The sequence below is a fragment of the Hyaena hyaena genome, unplaced genomic scaffold (assembly GCF_003009895.1).
Source record: "Hyaena hyaena isolate Hyena2069 unplaced genomic scaffold, ASM300989v1 scaffold_34, whole genome shotgun sequence".
NCBI classification, from domain to species: domain Eukaryota; kingdom Metazoa; phylum Chordata; class Mammalia; order Carnivora; family Hyaenidae; genus Hyaena; species Hyaena hyaena.
Window position 1 is genome coordinate 3,892,987 of NW_024080665.1, and position 21,398 is coordinate 3,914,384.

The window sequence follows — 21,398 nt, forward strand, 5'->3', positions numbered from 1 at the left end:
GGGTAGCTATATAGATCAGTGGAATAAAATTAAGAGTCCAGAAGTAAACCATATGTTTCTGGTCCACTGAGTTTTGACAAGGATGCCAAAGGAATCCAGTGAAGGAAAGAAGTTTTTTTCAGTAAATGGTGCTGGTACAAATAGATAGGCACATGTAAAAGAATGAATTCAGATCTCTGACCCCGTATACAAAAGTAATTCAGAATGGGTCAATCACCTAAACTTTTTTTTTTTTTATGTTTTATTTATTTCTAGGAGAGAGAGAGAGAGAGACAGCGTGAGCAGGGGAGGGTCAGAGAGAGAGGGATTCACAGACTGAAACAGGCTCCAGGCTCTGAGCTGGCAGTCAGCACAGAGCCCGACATGGGGCTCGAACCCACGAACCGTGAGATCATGACCTAAGCGAAAGTCGGACGCTTAACCGACTAAGCCACCCAGGCGCCCCTCAATCACCTAAACTTAAGAGCTAAACGTATAAAACTAAATTTTTGTGACATTGTATTAGGCAACAGTTTCTTAATTATGATTTCTAAAGACATTTTTGTAAAAAGAAAAGCTGAAGAATTGAAGGAAATATTTGCAAGTCATATATTTGGTGAGGGTTGGTATCCATAACAGAACAACAAAAATACAGATAACTCAGTTTAAAAAATGGGCAAAGAATCTGAACAGATGTTTCTGAAAAGAAGTTAAACAATTGGCCAATAAGCACATGAGAAGATGCTCCATATCATTAATCATCTGGGAAATGCAAATCAAAACTGCAGTGAGAAACCACTTTGTAGCCAGTAGGATGGGTGGAATATAATAATAATAATAATAATAATAATAATGATAATAATAAAAGATTGATAATGTAAGTGTTCTCCAATGTGGAGAAATTGGAACCCTCGTGCATTGCCAGTGGGGAAGGTGAAAAGATACAGATCCTATGTAGAACAGTTCAGCAGTTCCTGAAACATGAAACAAGAGTTACCATATGACGTAGTAATTCCATCCCTAGATATGTAAGAGAACTGAAAACATTTCCACACAAAAACCTGTTCTCCAGCGTTTGTTATTCAAAATAGGCCAGGAGTGGAAACAATCCAAATATCCATCAATTGATGAAGATCAACAAAATAAATGGATAAACAGTGTATTAGAATATTATTCATCCACAAAAAGGAATGAAGTACTGATTCATGCTAACACACGGATGAAGTCAGTGTGCCTGGGTGGCTCAGTCGATTAAGTGTCCAATTCTTGATCTTGGCTCAGGTTCATGAGTTAAAGCCCCTCATCAGGCTCTGCACAGTCAGCATGGAGCCTGCTTGGGATTCTTGGTTTCCTTTCTCTCTGCTCCACCTTCCCCAACCCTCTCTCTCTCAAAATAAATAAACTTTAAAATAATAATTAAAAAAACTTTAAAAAACATGGATGAAGTCATGAAAACTTGCTAAATGAAAGAAGTCAGGAACAAAAGGCCACATATTATGTGATTCCATTTATATAAAATGTCCAGGATAGGCAATCCTTATAGACAGTAAGTAGATTAGTGGTCGCCAGGGCCTGAGGAAAAGGGCTGAATGGTGAAGAGTAATGTTGGGGTAGTAATAATTGGGTTTCTCTTGGGGGTGATGACAACCTTGTGAATATACTAAAGACCATTAAATTGTACACCTTCCAATGGTGAATTTTATGGCATGTGAATTATATCTCAATTATATCTCAATTTAAAAAACCAAGAAGAATGGTTTCTAAATGAAATGTACAAGAACTTTTGGAAACCACTGCATAAGCACATCTAGATTATTTGAAGTGGCTGTGTCTCAGAGAGGACCGTCATTACAATGCCTTCTCTTTCCCTCCCATATGCCTTTTATGGTTGTGGGTCTGTGCCTCTTTGGCACTGTCCTGATTCTGCTTACAACATCTCTCAGCTAAAACTCCAGCTCTGCCTTCTGGATCAGCCTGAATCTGAAGCTAACATCTCAGTTTTCCAGAATTGAGCCAGCTTGCTTCTCTCTTCATTGTTGGTAAGCCCTCGTTACCATCAAAATTCATCCTTAGTAAAAAACAGACAAAACAAAACAAATAAAACCCCCCAAAAAACAAAAAGACAAAAAACTAGACTTGAAATATAGAAAAGTTATTCAAACTAGAGACAGCACAGGTTCTAATCAGGCTCTATCATCCTTAATCGAGTGCTTCCTCTTTTTTTTTTTAATTTAAATTTATTTCTGAGAGAGAGAGAGAGAGAGAGAGACAGCGTGAGCAGGGGAAGGTCAGAGAGAGAGGGAGACACAGAATCTGAAGCAGGCTCTAGGCTCTGAGCTGTCAGCACAGAGCCCGACGTGGGGTTCGAACCCATAAACAGTGAGATCATGACCTGAGCCGAAGTCGGACGCTTAACCAACTGAGCCACCCAGGCGCCCTTTTTTTTTTTTTTTTTTTTAAATAGAGTAAGAGCTATTTGATTGCATAAGTCCACGGTGCAGTTACTGGTATTCTCCTAGCAGGCAATAGTGCCAAAGAGAAAAGAAAATGGACATTTCAACAGAAAGATATGAAACAATTGCAGGGAAAAGGGAGAACATCTCCCCTGTTCAACTTCCTGTAACAGTTGTTCCTAATGTTGGAGTGCAAGTATGCTGCTGAGAAGCCTGCTGCTTTCCCAGTTGTTGTTGTTGTTGTTGTTGTTGTTTTTTGTAGGAGTTTGTGACATTTCAGTGAGTCTTCAAACATAGTTTAACATTTCTATAATGTGTTCATTTTAAAGACTGCCAGTCAAATCAGAAGTAACTGAGAGGCGGAGTGAGTGGAAGACAGGGCGGTACTTCTGTTTTCCAGGATAGAGGTTTGTAAGGAAAGGAGTATAGAGAGGTGGAGATGAAAGGTGTGAGGGCCCATAGGGGGCAAGAGGGAAGGGGCCAGATCAGGGACACAGAAGGGATATGACAGAAAACAGGAGACACTTCCTCCTTGGAGACATGCTGGAAAAAAGGCTGAGTGCTTGAGTGTGGATAAAATAGCTTTGAAACAGGCAAGAGGAACAATACGTGGTGGCCTATACTGTGAACTAGTAGGTTCCTAGTTAACCTTTCATTTGGGACATGACTTTATATGCTAAAATAATGCTGCAAATATTAAGTCACACCCCCTTAGAGTGTTCCTTCTCTTGATTTTCATTTAACTTTTAGGACCTTAAAGAGTTCATGAAAAGTCATTAAAGAGTCAAAATTATACAGGCATTCATTTCTCCCAACAATTTAGTTTCACTAGAATAGTTTCCTTATGTTTAATAATTGTGCCTCTACGAAGTGGTCCCAGCATCATACACCAATTCTCGGTTTTAAAAGAAAAGAACTCTTCTACATCCTCTGGTCTCATAATCTGAAAGAGGTGTGGGCTCACGGCTATTCTCTAGACTCACTCTCAGCTCTAGAAGACTCCTTTACACTCTCTCAAGGCTGCCACAGCACTGTCACCTCCACTTAACTGATTCTGTTTAAGTGAAAATTTCAAATAAACCACTGAGAAACACTCTAGCTGGTCATTTCTTGCCAGCTTAGATCAGCTTTCATTCCATTAAGTGAAATTCTGATTTAAAAAGTTCTTTACCTAAATAAAATAAACTCAGAAATTTTAAAAGTAGTCTCTATGCCCAAGGTGGAGCTTGAATTCATAACCCCGAGATCAGGAGTTGCAAGTTCCACCTGAGGAAGCCAGGTGCCCCAGTTAATCAATATTTTTAATCAGAATTGCAAATAATGATGAATTCCACTAGTTTGTTGATAAAAGAAGAAAAGAAAGAGTTCACCATTCACTGTCAATCTTACTGTCCCCTAGAATTAGCTAGATCTATCACATCAACATTCGTAGATGAGAATCATACCCAGGATTGTTGGAAGGGCCGCTTCAAGTCATCTGGTCTAACCACTCTTCAGATGTGTTGATCTATTACACTCCTGCCAAGTGACAGTGCAGCTTAAACCCACACATCCCCTATTGGTGAGATTTCACTCCCAAAGTTATTATTACAAAAGTCTTAAAACTTCCCATAGAATAAATGAAAGCTTTGCCTCGTGGCTTCTGCCCTCTGGTCTAGTTCTGTGCTCCCAGAGGATCACACAGAACAAATAAGTCCCCAAGTCCAAGGTCTCTAAGGTGTCAGTTCTCCAGAGGATATAAAGATAGAATTCTTTCAGTAGATAGCCTCCTAATACCTATAATTAACCTAGCTGGCATATAGCTTGAAAATTACTTTGGCGGGGGGTGGGGAGGGGGACACCTGGGTAGCTCAGTCGTGAAGCATCTGACTTTGGCTCAGGTCATGATCTCATGGTTCATGAGTTCGAGTCCCACATCGGTGAGTCCCCCCTTCAGGTGAGCCCCGCTTCTCTCACCCTCTCTCCGCCCTTCCTGGGATTCTCTCTCTCTCTCTCTCTCTCTCTCCCTCTCGAAAAAAAAATTACTTTGGGGAAATAGATACACTTGTAAATTTACTTTCTAGATAGTAGAGAACAATTCACCTGTTCCTTAGATGACAAAAATTTTCAACCTTCATCAATTATTATTGAAAATTCTTAGCTTCCTATGTGCCACAAGATTTAAAATAAACTAAGTTTGCAAACACATCATGATAAATACATCAAATTATTTAAATTTTTTATTATGACAATTGACATATATTAAGCGAAAGAAATGACAGAAGTATTATAATAAAACATTTTGAAAGAAAAAGTTACACAATTAGGCCAATAGCTATAAAATAGCTTTAGGCCTGGCTTATAACACCAAGAGTTCTGATCAGACTGTAGTGAGACATTGAACATTTCATTAACAAAAAGTATTGGCACCAGCCACAACAGATTTTGGTTGTCACTTACAAGGGATATTATATTTAAACAACTATGCACTGCAATTCTAACACACTAGGTGTTCATACACTGCAGTTAACCCCTGAAGCTTTAAGCTACCAGGAATTCCCATATTTTCTATGCACAAAATTTACTTTGTGCATTATTGGAATCACATTTCCAGTTTTCAAATCTCCCCCCCACCCACACACACATGCAGTACATTATATGTGGCAGAGAGCACGCCAGCTTCCCCTATTTGACTAAAACAGCATGTTCCTGATTACCTCTCAACAGTATTATGCTAATCTTGGAGCTTCTGTTTTAGCTCTCATCTCCTAGAAACAAAATAAAGCATTCTGAGAACCTATTCCAGGAATAATTTTTTTATGCATAGGAAAATAAAGCATTTCATAGAAGCATGTCTGAAAATCCAAGAGGCATTCTGATCAAACGCTTCCTGCACCCCAGCTACTATTACTTTAAAACCAAATGAAAATTTAACATAGACCATTTACAAATTCTTATCTGCAATTTGTATTCTTCACCTGGAAATTCATGATTCCCAGGCTTCACCTCTGAATGGATGATGCTAGCAAAGAAACCGACAACCCCACATTAGCTGACAAGAGAGTAAGGTACTTTAAATAGAAATTATGACACACTTAGATGAATTTTAATTCTTTGTGCTATAAAGGTGAGATATTAGAATGGTAAAATTATCAGATGGCAAAATAGTACTGGTGTCTTAATAAAAAGTTGTGGTAACATGTGCCATGTAAAACAATGCTAGAATCAGCAACTCTACAAGATTTCAAAAATACGTTTCATCAAATGTGGAGAGAATTGGATTTGGAATTTAACATCCCTTCCAGCAGACAAATACTCCTGTGGAATTCAGTCTACTGAATAACAAGAACCAAATCAAGCAATTTTAGTTTTTCTTTCTTTTATAGATTGAAAAGAAACCAAGCTCTGCCCCAATCCGCCCCACCCTTCCCAGCACGGGACAGTTAGGCATCACGAAAGCCACGCACTATAATATGCTGTTAACTGCCAAATTGAGGCTATTATAGCTGTTCCCAAATTGAAAATTCATTTACACTAGAGCTGTGTGTGCACATGTATGTCTACGTGTGTGTGTGTGTGTATGCGTATTTGTGTATAATTTTCATGCAATGATTTTAAAGCTTTGGAGAAAAGGGTTATTAGTCTAATTTCAAGGCTAGTCCACATAGCAGTATTGACATGCACCAACTCTGCTAAAAGGGCAGGAAAATGAAAAAGACCATGGCACAAGTTTTTAAACAATTTTAGGTTTAATTACATAATGCACCTGTAGATGTTCTAGCATAAACACAATTGTAAAAATCTACATCCTATTTTAGGGTATTTTTCCACCTCCCATCCCTTAAAAGCTGTACAGTTATATAAAAAATGTGACTCTCAAGCAAAATAAACTTTTTTTTTTGCAACATACAAAATAAGTTAAATGATTCAGAAGGTCTTGAGCCATTAAGTATCCCAATGACTTGTTCTGGCCATCCATAAGCATGACATGCAGCTCCTGGTCTATGACCAGAACTCAATAAATACAGGTCAAACAAAACCCCAAACACTTAAATTAGATTTCTTTAGAAAGTGATGAAAGTCAAGAAAATATATAATTAGGGTTAACAATTCCATTCTTAACTTACATCATCCAGTGGCAAAATGAACAAGGCAGGTCACTCAGTCCTTAGTGCATTTACTAGCTTGTACCGGTTTGGCAAAAAACACAAATGTAGTTCCTTTAAATGTTTTTTTTTTCCTCATTCAAAATGTCTAAGGAGCTTAATTAATAAATTTCTACTCATCTAGGAATTTGTTATGCCCTCTCGTATAACTTATGCATAGGATAGATAGATATTAAAAGTTATTAAAACAAAACATTTTCCTTAACTGAAATCACAATGTGCCAGAATTGGGGTTTGCAGCATTTCCCAGAAAGAAATGGTACAAATATAAAATGAAAAAAAAATTGAGCTTACATGACCAGAATGAAGGAAAAAATCCACTCATGTAATCCTATTCTAACCAATTTCTGAGAAGGTTTATCTGAGTAAAAAAAGCACTGCGTTTACAATCTAGTGGTTATCTACCAAGCATACTACAGTTTGGCTTATGAAGACTGCTTGCTTGCTGGGGAATGACTCTCTCCTCAGTATATGTCACATAGTTACTAAGTAATTCTTGGCACTCAAAAAATGTTAAATTATCATTTAAGTTGAAGTGAAATATTTTGAAAACAGACTATTAAGTGTACAGATAACATAATAACCCAGTTTAAATACATTGATAGCAAAGGGCCTTGTCTTTCAGGATTGGTATAAAAATAAGAAAATCAGCAGTTGAATCGCCACTTCCAAAGTAGGTGCGGGTACACACTGGGAATGGTGGATAAAATAGGAATGGATTTCATTCTAAGAAAGTTTAAGAACAATATTAAGCAGAGGACTAGATAGATTACAGCAGATATGCAGTCTTGGCATTCTTACTTCTTGGACAACCAGGAATATTTTTTTAGAATGTCAAACCAAGAACAGGAACATCACTATTTTTCTCTAGACTTTCTGTAATTAAATGTTCATAATTCCACATCAGTTACAATTATTTGTCTTTTTACAATGTCAATTAATGATTTGAAAGATTCATTTTTTATTTCTGCTAACATCTAAAGTATGTATATACATATTAACTTATATATATATATACATACATATATGTATGTTCTAGTAAAAAAAGATCTGGGTCTTTGAATACTTGTTCAACAGCTGTGAGGCAATCATGGACCTGTTCCACTGTGTTGTTGAAGGGCACAGTTCACTTTTTCTGAATATTAGACTTACAGATTCACTGGGTTCCTTTCAGTCATATGGCAGAACTAGCAAATGGTTAACCATTCTTATCCTCACAAACATAAGCTAAAAAGGCATTCTTTGTGACAAAGTAAATTCCATCAATCCCATTTAAAACTTGGTAACATCTCCCCACCGTTTTACCTCTAAATAAGCACATGCCTACATTTTTAAAAATACGTATACTTTGTTCAAATGCATATTATAATAGAGATGGGTCCTATTAACCCAAAGTTGAAAACTGGAGTTTATAATATCCTTTTAAAATTAACTTGTTTAAAAATGTTTCTTTCCAACAATGTCTTTAGCATTCGAAGTCCTTGGTTCTTTGGCAGGTCATATTAAAAAAAAAAAAAAAGACTATCAGTAGACATGAATTTATTCTAAATGAAACTCTTTATTCTCTGCATCTGCAACCTTGACCAACTGGAAAGAGATGTGTCAAGGACACCCAACCTCAGTATATCAGGTATACTCTTGAAAATATCTATCTCTGCCATCATTCTCTAATAATGTGCCAACAACGGAGAATGTTTTACACTAAACACTATTTCATCGACACAAGTCTACAAAACCAAAATGTATATTTTCAGTCTGAGCTCCTTTCATATATTTTACTTGAAAGCTTCTGCTTTGTGAAAATGTGGCTAGTTTTCAAACCTTTCCAGACACTGCAAATGAAATATTCTGAGTACTAAACAACATCTCCCCTTAATACACGTGCTACGGACTGTGGAGTTTGACATTAGGAGTCCATCGGTATTTTAAAAAGGCTAACGTATTAAAGGGCTCTACTATATAGCAGCTGTGATGAATCTACATCCGTGGTTAGTACTCTTAAGGATCCAAAATGTTCTAAACTCAAAGGAGCCACTTGCTTATACTCTGTCCAGTTCCTAATGACTGAGTTACACCTTTGGATACAGAACATTGACTTTTTCCTAAATGTTTTTTAACTTCTTCAAAGCATGCTCAGGTAGTATTTCAGAGAACACAAGACTCCATGAGGGACTCAATCTAGTCACCAAGCAGCAGAACTCTTCTTGAACTGTTCAACAATTAACCGCCCATAATTAATCTGTCTGCATCATAACTTATCTCAGAGGCTTCTGCAATCTTTGTAGATGGAACAGTTAATTGGCTTAATGAGAATGTAAGGTTAGCAGGCAGACATTCGCTATCAAATTCACAAACATTTAATTCAAGTTCAGTAAATTAATAGGCAGCAGAAGTGGTATCATAACCCATGTCAGTGGGACTATGCTAAATCGAACACTCAGTCTTTACTATGATAACAACAACCTTTTGCTCTCTGCAGAAAGGTAAAAATAACCCCTTATTTCACATTAGGCATCCTGTAAAATAAATAATCTATCCATCGGATACTTCTTATCGCTTGCTTAACTACAGAGCGGTGGAAGCAGGAGCTGGTGTGTCCAGAGGTAGAGACAGGGGGCACACGGGAGTTTCTACACGGTAGTGGCTTTACCCAGCTGCAGGACTAAAATGGTAGAGGAAGAATGGCAAGAGAGGCCACCTGCACATTCTAACCACTTACCTTGCACTAGTAGGAATTCTTCTATTGCCTGCCTGTTAGATAAGTTAAAAAGGCTACCATTCTTAATTGACTTTCAAACAAATGAACAAACCTGGCCAGAAAGGAGGCTTGGTAAGTGAGTATGCTTCCTTACATAACCCTGCTCTACCGTTTGCAAATGTTAAGCCCTTCCCTCCCTTCCAGTGGAACATTGTCTCAAAATAAAAGTCACAACTTGCTTGGAACCACATGCTATTGGCGCATCCTATTTATAGGCTGCTTTCATTATTTTATTTTTTATACAGATACATATACATTGCTAGAATCAAAGCAAAAATATTAATGGGCAGGTACTACAGAACTAAAGTGAAACAAAACAAAACAAACAGAAGAACCAACAAATGAAAAACAACAGCTATAAACTTTCAAGGCCAAAAGATAAGACTTCAGGGCAACACCTGTTGAGGAAGGAAAAGAAGGAGTATAAAGTTTCTAGAGAGGTATTTATAATGCAAGTCTAATGCCAGCTTTTTAATAATAAAAAAGAGAAGTGCTTTACTATACACTGACTAGCACATATAATGCTTAATTTGGAAAGAAAAATTAACAAAGTTCCTTGGGCCAGCAGCAGATACGGTGTGTCTGTTGCCGGCAACAGACACGACACTGGAACAGAAAAACCCAAATCCCAGGGCAAAAGTATTCACAGAAGTAATGGCTGAAGGTTTCAGAATTTGACAGGCAAGGTTTAATCACAAGTGCTACACTTTATACAATGTTATTTATGGCTCTGCCTGAAATTTTACAGCTGTAACAGTAATAAGACAAAGTTCATATTTTAGTGTCAATTACATGTTAGTTATTTATTTAGTTATAAACCCCTTTTTTCTTGAAACAAAGGGCTCATCTTTCATTAAAGCATTGAGATGTCTGAAATGGATGTCATGCCTATTAAGTGTATTGGCGGTTCTCAATCAACTCTATTGGTCATGTGACTGTTAATGAATTTTAATAGAAGTCTAATGGCCAAAGGCCAAAACTACATTCAAACCCTGCTAATATATCCAGGCAGATAGGAAATTCCAATGCACACACATACACACACACAGATACACACACATACATGCTAAAACTCAAACTAAAAACCTCCCAAAGGAACTGCTTTGTTTGTAGACTTCAATTTGAAGTAGATACTAAGGGCAAGAATAGACCAGTTACAATTCACCTGAAAATCCTTTCCCCGTTTTCAAATGTGCTAAAATACCGCTGTCAGCTTAGCATCTCTTCATGTATGTTATGTATAGATGTATTTCTTTCAAAATGGGATATTTCAGATATTTAAGTATTAAGTGGCCAGAAGACCAGAGTTACACTGTCTGCAAAGTTTACAGTCCACCTGGGCCTAAAGAAAGACCACATTTATGTCACTAATAACTCTCCATTGATAGTATATTAGATTAGAGGCCACCTCATCACCACTGCATAAAGCTGTTTAAAAAAATTTGCTGCTAGCACAATCTGGTTGTCAAAGCTTCATTATACATTTTACTGTACAAATGTTTTTCAGATGATTTTTCTTTTTTAAACAAGGAACTCGGTATAACAGAAACTCAGGTTAGAGTTTTTAATGATGGTACTTTCTCCGTCTCTTCTTTATTAAGTGTGGTTATCTCCAATAGTAAAACAAGCTGATATTGTGGGTGCTGTTACTAAATGACGTACGTATGATGTTATCTACAGTTCTCAAACTGTAACAACACAGACTTGAACTTTTAAAACAGTCTGTTAATCATCATCTATGCCATGAATGTTTAAATATAATATATATTTAATATGAAAAAGCTAAAGCACAAGTGCTTTCTCCCACCCCTAATTCTGTTTTGGGCCCTCACAGATTCGGAATGCATTCTTATCCACCCTTTTTCACAAAGTCAGGAGAGCTCAGGAAATATAAAGTCAAAAATATACAAATCTTTGTTGTTATTATAATAAGATTTTTTTCCATGAATGAAATTACCAAGGACCATGAACTTGGAAAAAGAAAATCAAAAGGAATTTACAGCAATTATTTATCTTCAAAGTTCAAAACTGGTCACTTCACAGAAAGACTTCAGGGTTTGTTGAAATTTTTCTTCTAAAAAGTCATTCTGTAGTGGAGTTTTCTAGGAAAAATAAAACAGCTTTTAATAACTGGCCCGCTGGTGTGAGAGCTACCGTGGAATAAATTAGCACAAAAATGGAAAAAAAGTCTTATAACTGTTCACTATTACAGACATAATCCACAAGGTCAGTCACTCTCAAAAGCTCATCTTCCTCCTCTTCTGGGGCCACTGCCTCCTGCCCACCACTTGTCCCATTGGGGGCCAGGCCTGCACTGGCTGTGCTGCTGTCCTTTGGGGTCTGAGGCTTCTCAGCTGGCTTGCCAATCAAGTTCTCAATGGCTTTGCCAGGACTCTGTCCATTGGTGGAAGGCAAGTCCACTAAGCTGTAGTCCAAAGGGCTCCCCACTTTGCCTACATTTTCAAAGTCCTCTTCCTCCTCACTGTCTATCCGGTAGGGCTTCTTGGCGTTCTCCTGCTCTGAGGGCAAGACCCTGGGCTGGCTGTCAGGAGCAGGCTGGTCTGCAGCGCCGTGAGCGTTGTCACAACTCTCCTCCTCGTCTGTCTCGATCCGGTGTAGCCGTTTTCGGGACGGTTTGCCGCCTTCCTCCTCATCTGCGTCTGAATACTCATCTGTGCTTCGACCCCGCTTTCGAACTGACCGCTTTGATTCTTTAGCTAGCTCATCATCTTCAGAGTTCTTGGACATATAGCTCTCTAGAATAAACAGCACATTTAAGCCATCAACACTGTTAACCGTGACAGAGTTAACTAATTCTCCTTTTCCTCCCCATATTCACCCCATGTCCTGCTTTCAGACTTGCTCATAAATCCGTATCTCCCTCCTCGCAGGTTTGTGACAATCCACGGTATGATCCACAGTGTGCCTTTTAACTAAGATTTTAGGAAAGATGAAAATCAGATTTCTTAGAGAACAAATATGGTGACCCTTAAATTAAATGGAAATAGGGGGTAACAACAGAGAAATTACCGTCCACTAGCCCTCAAATTATGGAGTCATGTAAACATACTGATAAGGAAAAATCAAACGGAGCACCCAACTCTGGGCGTCTGGAACAGTGCACTAATAACTCCTACCTGTCTTACTGAGTGTCTCTGATAGTCCTTAAAGATTTTCTTTCCTTTGTCTGTACTTATATCTAGGTGGTCTCCTCTAATCTTGCGGATTTCCATCTATATGCTGATGACTCTACTATTTGTTTTAGGCACCCCCTAAATTCCAGAGTCATGTATCAACCTGCCTACTCAACATCTATGCTGGGATTTTTTTTTTTTAATTAATTAAAAAAAAATAAGCTTCACACCTGGCGTGGAGCCCAACATGGGGCTTAAACTCACAACCCTGAGATTAAGACCTGAGCTGAGATCAAGAGGCAGATGCTTAACTGACTGAGCCACCCAGGCATCCCTATGATGTGATTTCTAGAAAGGCATCTGAAATCTAACGTGTCCAGAACTAAGGTCCTAAACCTCTGCCTCAAACCTGCACTGTTCTGGTCTCCGCCATCTTATTACTGCCAACTCTACTGCAATCACTCAGTCCCTCTTTTGATTGCTTTCTTTTTGCCATTGAACCCAACAATATATCCGTTGAGACTACCTTCAAAATATATCCATTATCTGGTATCTTTACTACCACTACCCTAGTCTTACCCACCATCATCTCTCACCTGGCCTATTTCAATGGTTTCCTAATTGGTCTCCTAGGTTCTGTCCTTGTCCCCTTAAATTTACTTGTAACACAGCACCATAGCAAATTAAAACACAAGTCACATCATATCACTACTCTGCTCAAACTCCTCCAATTATTTCTCCTCTCACACAGGATAAAATCCAAAGTCTATATTATACAATGGCCTACTGTGCTATCCAATATGGTAGCCAATAATCACATGTGGCTATTTTAAATTTAAATAAAATAAAAAAGAACAATTCAGTTCCTTAGTCAAACAAGTCACACTTCAGGTGGTCAAAAGCCACATGAGGGTAGTGGCTACTATACTGAATAGCACAAATACAGAATATTTCCATCGCTGCAGCAAGTTCAACTGCATGGCACTGTTCCTCATCAAGGGTTGGCAATTTTTATTTTCATTTTTGGTAAAGGGCAGGCCCTATAATCTCTATTGCAACTACTCAACTTTATGCAAAAGAAGCCACAGATAATATGTAAGAAACAAAGGGTGTGGTTGTTCCAATAAAACTTGATTTACAAAGTCTTTATTTATATAAACAGGCGGGCTGTATGTAGCTGGCTCTTCATGATCTGACCCAGTCGATCTCTGCATCATACCAAGCTATTCCTCCCTTCACCCGTTCATTCTCCTTTCACGACCCTGGCCTCCTCTTTTGTTCCCTCAACATGCTAGGCACAGACCTATCTCCAGGCCTTCACATTAGATGCTCCATCTGCCTATATCACTCTTCTTTCAAATAAACTCAGGACACGCACCTGACATTTTGCCAGGTCTTTATTTAAATGCGGACTTCTTAGTGAGGCGTTCTTATGGTGCCCTGAGATTCCAGCTACTCTCCCAACTCCCTTTACTCCTTTATTCTTCTCCACAGCATTTATCACCACCTAATATAGCACAGGTTCTACTTATTTATCTTGTTTACTGTCTCAACCCCTAATTAAAGTAAGAGTTATAGATGGGAGTGAGAAGCTTCGGCTATTCACTCTTCTACTTCGAGTGCCTAGAATAATGACTAGTACAGTAAGTGTTTTTTAAGGTTGAATTACTGAATTTATGTTTAATGACACATGAAGATAAATAGACACAGTCAGATGTTTATCTCCTTTCTTTTGCCTCTCATGTCCAAATGTTCTTTTCCCCTTTCTTTCCTAACTTGGGCTCAAATTTAATTGATAAGGATCTTTGAAATCTTCAAAACAGATGATAAATAATGGAGAACTAAATAAAACAGAAGGGGGCATAGGTGAGTGTTAGAAAGATTTAAAATGAACTTGGGAAGAACTCTGGAAAAACCATAAGACTAAACAGGTATCACAGACTCATATTTTAGGGCTTTTCCTACACTGCTGCTCTAAAGCACAACAAAAACTACTAAGAAATAAAAGTTACCATCTGAAGTTCACGGTCAAGGTGGAAAAAGACAGCAAGAACCTGTATCTGAAACTGGTTATTCAGGGCACAGGAGGTTATATCAAAATGAGGGCTGTGAATAATTAAGGGAGCAGAAGACACCTTGCTCAGGCAATTTTCTGAGACTCTTCTATTTCAATGAAAAATTTAATTATTACAATGGAGATGTTAAAAATTGGTACCTTATCAGGTATCATTTATTTAAACTATAAAAAGTGACTCAGCAAAAAAAACCCAAAACAAAACAAAACATGGTTTTTATCTCAAGGATCTGACTGGCTATACTCAATTTCTATGAAATGGTACAAAACCGTAATTCTGAATTTACTTTGTAGCGTCTACTTCTGCCTTGTCCAAACTTCTGTAAACTGGAGATTTACTCCTTACCTTCACTCTCTGAGCTGGATAGCCTGCGCTTGTGAACTCGTCTGATTTCTTTACCACGTCGTAAACTCTTCTGGGAACCATCACTTTCGGAATCTTCTTTGTAGTTAATTTGTCTTTTCTGATTCCTCCTTGACCGCCTCCGCCGAGTTTCTACAAAATCATCACTAAAATCATCGCTAAAGTCACTTTCTGTTAAAAAAAAAAAAAAAAGAAGTACAAAATTTAAGTCTATTAAATAGAAATGTTATTAGCTTAGGTTATAAAAATATAAAGCTATGAACACAGTTCAGTAGTAATAATTTTTAAATCAATCATAGTTGTTGTAAGCCCTCTTTTTTAAAAAACATTTTTTAAATGTTTATTTTTGAGAGAGATGGAGACATAGTGCGAGTGAGGGAGAGGCATAGAAGGAGGGAGACAGAGAATCTGAGGCAGACTTCAGGCTCTGAGCTGCCAGTAGAGCCCCATGTAGGGCTTTAACTCATGGACTGTGAGATCATGACCTAAGCACAAGTTGGACACTTAACTGACTGAGCCACCCAAGCGCCTCTCCTATCTCTCTTTTTTAATATTTATTTATCTTTGGGAGAGAACAAGTAGGGGGAGGGACAAAGAGAGGAACAGATGATCTAAAGCAGGCTCTGCGCTAACAGGTTGAGATCAGAGAGCCTGATGCAGGGCTCAAACCCAAGCACTGTGAGATCATGACCTGAGCCAAAGTTGGATGCTCAACTGACTAGGCCACCCAGGTGCCCTAATAAATCTGTTTTTAAAAGCAGGCTCCATAACCAACATACAGCTTGAACTCACAACCCTGTGACCTAGAGCCATGCTCTCTACCTACTGAGCCAGCCAGGAGCCCCTAGAAGTCTCTTATTTTCCTTTTAATACTATGGATAAGTGCAGAAGAGTCTTTAATGCCCAACCTCATTAATGTATCCTGTTAGCAGACAATGCTTAAGATGAAAACATGTTTTGGGGCGCCTGGTTGGCTTAGTCGGTTAAGCGTCCGACTTTCGCTTAGGTCATGATCTCGCGGTTCATGGGCTTGAGCCCCACGTCGGGCTCTGTGCTGACTGCCAGCTCAGAGCCTGGAGCCTGTTTCAGAGTCTGTGACTCCCTCTCTCTCTGACCCTCCCCTGCTCACGCTGTCTCTCTCTCTTTCCTAGAAATAAATAAAACATTAAAAAAAAAAAAAAGATGAAAACATGTTTTATATGATCCTTATCTCACTCACCCTAGAGCTACTCAGTCAATTGCATGGTTGCTCTTCTTGGTGGACAGTTACTATTCTGCCTCAAGATAATCTGCTGCTTCTATGTGTACAGACGTATAGCACAGATTAAATAATTTCACAATGAATGCTTGGCACAGATTAAACCATCTAATCCTAGATGAGACTATTTGAAAGAAGTTTAGAATTGGAGTTATGTTTTTGGCTTTTTTCCATATGGAAATAAAATCTGCTAGCTATAGCATACACGGATACTTAAACTCTCAAAGTGTAGCTGAACAGCACTGTCCTTACCATCTCTGATAAGTAAATGAGACCATGACATTGTGTTAGAGCAGTTTTTCAGGAGTGCTAACAAATTCCAAATTGGTTTAAATGGCAAACTAATAGTTTGAAGGAGTCCAACCGGCCAAATCTGGCACAAACTGACCTACACAGTGATGATAACATATTATAATCACAGACTAAAATAAGAAACTACAAGTACATACTGATCTAAAGAAATAAATATATGTAGAAGGAGGGAAAGTGCTTTCTTACAGAAGACCAAATAATAAAGATAAAAGGAGTGATGGAGCTAGGAAATCATCAATGAATTTTAAAACTATGCGTGAAATATCTGAAAAGAAATGGGATATATAGGGTCTCAAAAATGCCGTCCTACTATTTACTGCTAATTATAAAGGGGAAAATAATGGAGACTGGAGAACATATATTAGCTCTGTGATATTCTTGCTGAAAAATGTGTAACCTGAATCTAATCACAAGGAAAGAAAAACAACTATTGACTAAGAACACTTTACAAATTAGAGTGTATTCTTAAAAAATGTCAAGATCAATAAAGACAAAATTTGAGGGATATTCTAGATTAAAGGAGACTAGAGACATGAATAAATGAAATATGTACTCCTGGATTTCACCCTGGACTGGAAAAAAAAATTGATATAAAGGATTATATCGGGACACCTGATGAAATCTGAATGTTTACTGTTAATTAGATAATAGTAGCACCTCAATGTTAAAACGTCTGATTTTGATAATTATACTGTGGTTATGTTTGGAAATGTCCTTGTTCTTAGGAAATAATCCCTGATAAAGAGGCAAGATGTCTTCATTTACTCAAAAGGTTTAGAATAAAAGATATATGAAACAAAAACCCCACAAGCCCAGCCAGGTCAGGATGTAATACTCCATCTTGGTTGTGACACTTCCTCAGGGAGATGACAGCTACCTATCTGCCAATTCTACCAAAAAAAGGGGGGAAAAAAAAGACCCATATCTGTTCTTTTTAAAAAAAATTTTTTTTAAATGTTTTTATTTTATTTTGAGAGAGGGAGCGAGCGAGAGGGATAGGGGCAGAGGGAGAGGGAGACACAGAATCTGAAGCAGGTTCCAGGCTCTGAGCTTTCAGCACAAAGCCCAAAGCAGGGCTTGAACCCATGGACTGTGAGATCATAACCTTATAGTCAGACACTTAACCGACTGAGCTACCCAGGTGCCCCCATGTTTTTTTTATAGTTTATAGAGAGAGACAGAGCATGAGTGTGGGAGGGGCAGCGAGAGGGGGAGACAGAATCTGAAACAGGCTCCAGGCTCTGAGCTGTCAGCACAGAGCCTGATGCGGGGCTTGAACCCACGAACCGTGAGATCATAACCTGAGCCAAAGCCGGATGCTTAACTGACTGAGCCACCCAGGTGCCCCATATCTGTTCTTTCAGATACTGTGCCAGTGACTATTTATTTGGCTAATAGGGATAAGCATCAAATGTAAGAACATCAACTACTGCTAATTTATAAAAATGAATCACTGATAGTGATTTAAATGTTAGCAATAATTGGTGATCGTTCTCTTTCCAACTGCTAGGTATGGGGAAAATGTTGACAGCTTATTTGAGAATAATTCCAAAGAAATACTATGCAGATAAGTCTAGGCATGGAAACACGTGGCGCCAAAAGAATTCATCACAATCCTAAATGAACTTGGTGTGCTGTTAACACATCTATCTGTATTCATTTTCTTAGATATACTTTATGTGCTTTCTGTGAAAAATTTAGTTACTAGTAAGTCATAAGAAGAGAATACAAAGTTTTATCAGAAAGCTTATATTACAGTTGAATGGAATTTTATCTTAAGAACTCTTAACTCCAGTCAGTAGTCATAAGAATTTACTGAGTTGGTGTGATGCGAATGCCAATTATTTTTTACCAGAGTCTCTACTATTCTCCTCAGACTCCTCCTCTTCATCATCATCAGAGTACTTTTTCTTTGGGGTCTTTCTCCGCAAACGCCTGCTTTGCCTCATTGGCCGGGAAGGATGTCGCCTCAGTCTTCGGCTACAGAAATCAGTGTCGCTGTCATCATTAGACGGTGGGTCTTCTTCACTCTCGTCTGGGTTTTCATCAGATACAACAAACTCATCTTGTGATCTGTTCAAGAGAAACCAGCTAAGATTCAAATTCCACCAAGTGCAGTGAGTCTTTAAGTAATGCTTAACGTAAAATACCTGGGTAATTGGATCAATTTATCTGTTAGTAAAATGGAGAAAGGTTTTGCCATCTGTTCTTACGAGGTGTTAAGATGAACTGATGCGGATTTTTGTACATAAATTGCTTTGGCCTCTTGGGATGTCCCTCTCATACTTTAAATTCAACAAGTCGTACAGAGAACTCTTTAGTTCCCAACCGATTCCTCTCTTGTGTCTCCTAGCCTTGTATTTATTTGGTACTGTTACCCTTCCAGTAACTCAAACCAAAAACCTGGTGTTTTTCCTAACTGCATGATTTTAATTTCTCAAACCTAACAAATTATTAACTCTTCCCTGAGCTGACCTCTTAAAGATAAGATCCCAAACCTGATCCCTCTTTCTGTGTTCAGGCACTCATTTCCCACTAAAGCACTACAGCAACTCTCCAGGGAGTCTCTCTAGTCTCTAGATTCATTTCCCCTCCGTATATCCTCCAAATGAAGGCCAGAATGGAGTCTTCTAAAACATAAACCTCATTAGCCTGATGTTACAAACCCAGCAGTGGGCTTTTATCATCATCTTCAGAGTAACAGTCTGAATTCCTATGCATGACAAAGTACTCCATCATCCAGGTCCTCTTTATCTTAGTCACATCTCTAGCAGAGCACTTTGTACTTCTTCTTCCCCATATTCTTGCTGCTCTGACAGACCAGGAGTTTCCTAAATACTCCATGCTGTTTTATGTCTTTCTGCCTTGGACACATGACTTCTCATAGGATGCTGCTTTGAATCTCAAATTGATTTGCCCATTTTTTCATTCTTCAAATTTCGTATCAAGCTCTATTTCTACTCCAAGGCTTTCTTTGAACTCCCTAAATTTATTGGACTCTTCCTTTGTACTCTAACTTAGGCTTTACCTATTTTTTTTTTAGTAACAATCACATACTTAATGACTTTTTGTGATTTACATGTTTGTTTCTTCCACTAACAATCTGAGAGGAGAAACTCTACGTTATTTCTTGCTCTGCATGAAAACCTTTCCTGATCTTCCATACTGGATTATCTGCCTTGACCCAAACCTCTGTGGGTCATCAGAGAACAGTGTCTAATTACCCGTCCTTGTCTACTTCACACGTGACTAGGAACCTCTCCTGCACATGCTGGTGGCAAGTGGCACCAGCTGTGGAGATGCACAGCAAATGAGTGCTTGACTGCGGTTAATAAAATGTAAATACGATTCTGCATATTAAACAAACAACCATAAGCCTACTATGTTTTGCTAAAAATAACCAAGATCAGCACTCCTGAATCTGTTTTAAATAGCCTGAAAATAAAGAGGTCACCCATGTGCCTGAAGAACAAAAGCCCCACCACAGTGTGGCCGAGCTTCTCTGCGTCTAGGGGCTGGGATCTGTTGGTGAACCACGCACCCATCACTGATCTTGAATTCATCCTCGCTCTCTTCTTCATCCAGGTTGCTGTCACTGTCCAGGTCATTCAGGCGCCGGCGTTTCTTCCGGCGTGCAGCAGCTGCCCTCTGGGGCCGTTTATTTTCTTTCCTTTCTTCATCCAAAATAGTGGAGATGTCTTTCCCACGGTGACCTGTGATGGTGGAGATATCTTTTCCTCGGCCAGCTCCTGAGTTCAGGATTGGGGGGAGGGGGTTAAGGGGAATAGGAGGGAAGAAGAGAGACAACTGTATGTTTATTAAAAGGTTCTCTTTAATAAATAGAGGCTGTCCTTGTTCATGCTTAGCAGCTCAATTGTTTTTTTCCTACAAATAACCACTTTTCTCACAACTTCAGCTGACAGAGCTCTCATCAAGAGTATACTGCATTTGTTTATCCTATGAAGTACAAGTTCACCATGTAAAAAACTTTTTTAAAAAATTTGATACAGTTCACACACTATAATATCCACCTTTTAAGTGTATAATTCAGAGGTTTTCAGTATAGTCACAAAGTTGTGCAACCATCACCACTAACAAATTCCAAAACATTTTCATCAACCTCGAAAGAAACCCCATACCTATTAGCAATCACTCAAGAATCTCTTCTTCAAAGTTGTCTTTTGGACAGGGCTTTAGAAAGAGACCAATCTGTTTTCTTTCAACTGTGCTTGCAGAACAGAAAAAGTGAGAATCCCGTAGTAAAGCTGTAAATAGGTGTAGAGCCCCGGAAAAGCTGGTGACTTCTTTAGTCCACTAAAGAGAGCCTACTTAATACTAATCCTCTTTGAAAATAATAGTTTTCAGAGAATTATAAATCTCTATGTAGTTCTTTCAATAAATTACCTTCAAATCCTTCTATTTTTAGGTCACCTATTAAAGACTACAATATTAATAAAGTGATTTTCAAAAGGCTGATTTATAGCAATCGTTTAGATTCTGATTCATCCATAATTTTTAATATTTTGTAGCAGTAGTGATCTAAACATAGAAAGACAAGAAAGTTGGATTGGGTTTTCTATTTGGAAGCGGAAGTAAATTTTTTAATCTATAGAGGTACATTTACATTTTATATTAGATCATGAAACTACCTGAAAAATGCACAGTCTACACACTGACACAATGTCCACAAATTATTTTAAATCTCAGACATGTAACATCAGTAGTGATCATGATACACACTGGGGGGAATTTTAAAAAAATATGCTTAATGCTCTAATCAGGTCTTTTTTTTTTTAAAGTAATTCTACATTCACTGTGGGGCTTGAACTCATGAGTCACATGCTCTACTGACCAAGCCAGCCAGGTGGTCCTAATCAGGACATTTTAACTTATTGGCCAAGTCATACAAAAAAGAGGGAAT

At 38.3% G+C, this 21,398-nt stretch overlaps 1 protein-coding gene and 1 long non-coding RNA gene across 3 annotated transcripts in view; one reads left to right on the forward strand and one right to left on the reverse strand.

Moving 5' to 3' along the window:
* The window catches only part of LOC120229605, a 23,485-nt gene extending 3,348 nt beyond the window's left edge, over window positions 1-20,137 (forward strand). The window contains exons 2-3 of the long non-coding RNA XR_005527786.1: window positions 18,354-18,491; window positions 20,063-20,137. This is a non-coding gene — a long non-coding RNA (uncharacterized LOC120229605). The remainder of the gene's footprint in view (window positions 1-18,353; window positions 18,492-20,062) is intronic.
* RSF1 (remodeling and spacing factor 1) overlaps window positions 6,142-21,398 on the reverse strand; it is a 159,425-nt gene continuing 144,168 nt past the window's right edge. For both annotated transcript variants that reach the window (XM_039228712.1, XM_039228711.1), the window contains exons 13-16: window positions 20,019-20,226; window positions 18,330-18,550; window positions 14,890-15,078; window positions 6,142-12,091 (exon numbers count right to left, since the gene is read on the reverse strand). In XM_039228712.1, coding sequence (XP_039084643.1) covers window positions 11,526-12,091; window positions 14,890-15,078; window positions 18,330-18,550; window positions 20,019-20,226 — 1,184 coding nt within the window. In that variant the 3' untranslated portion in view covers window positions 6,142-11,525. The remainder of the gene's footprint in view (window positions 12,092-14,889; window positions 15,079-18,329; window positions 18,551-20,018; window positions 20,227-21,398) is intronic.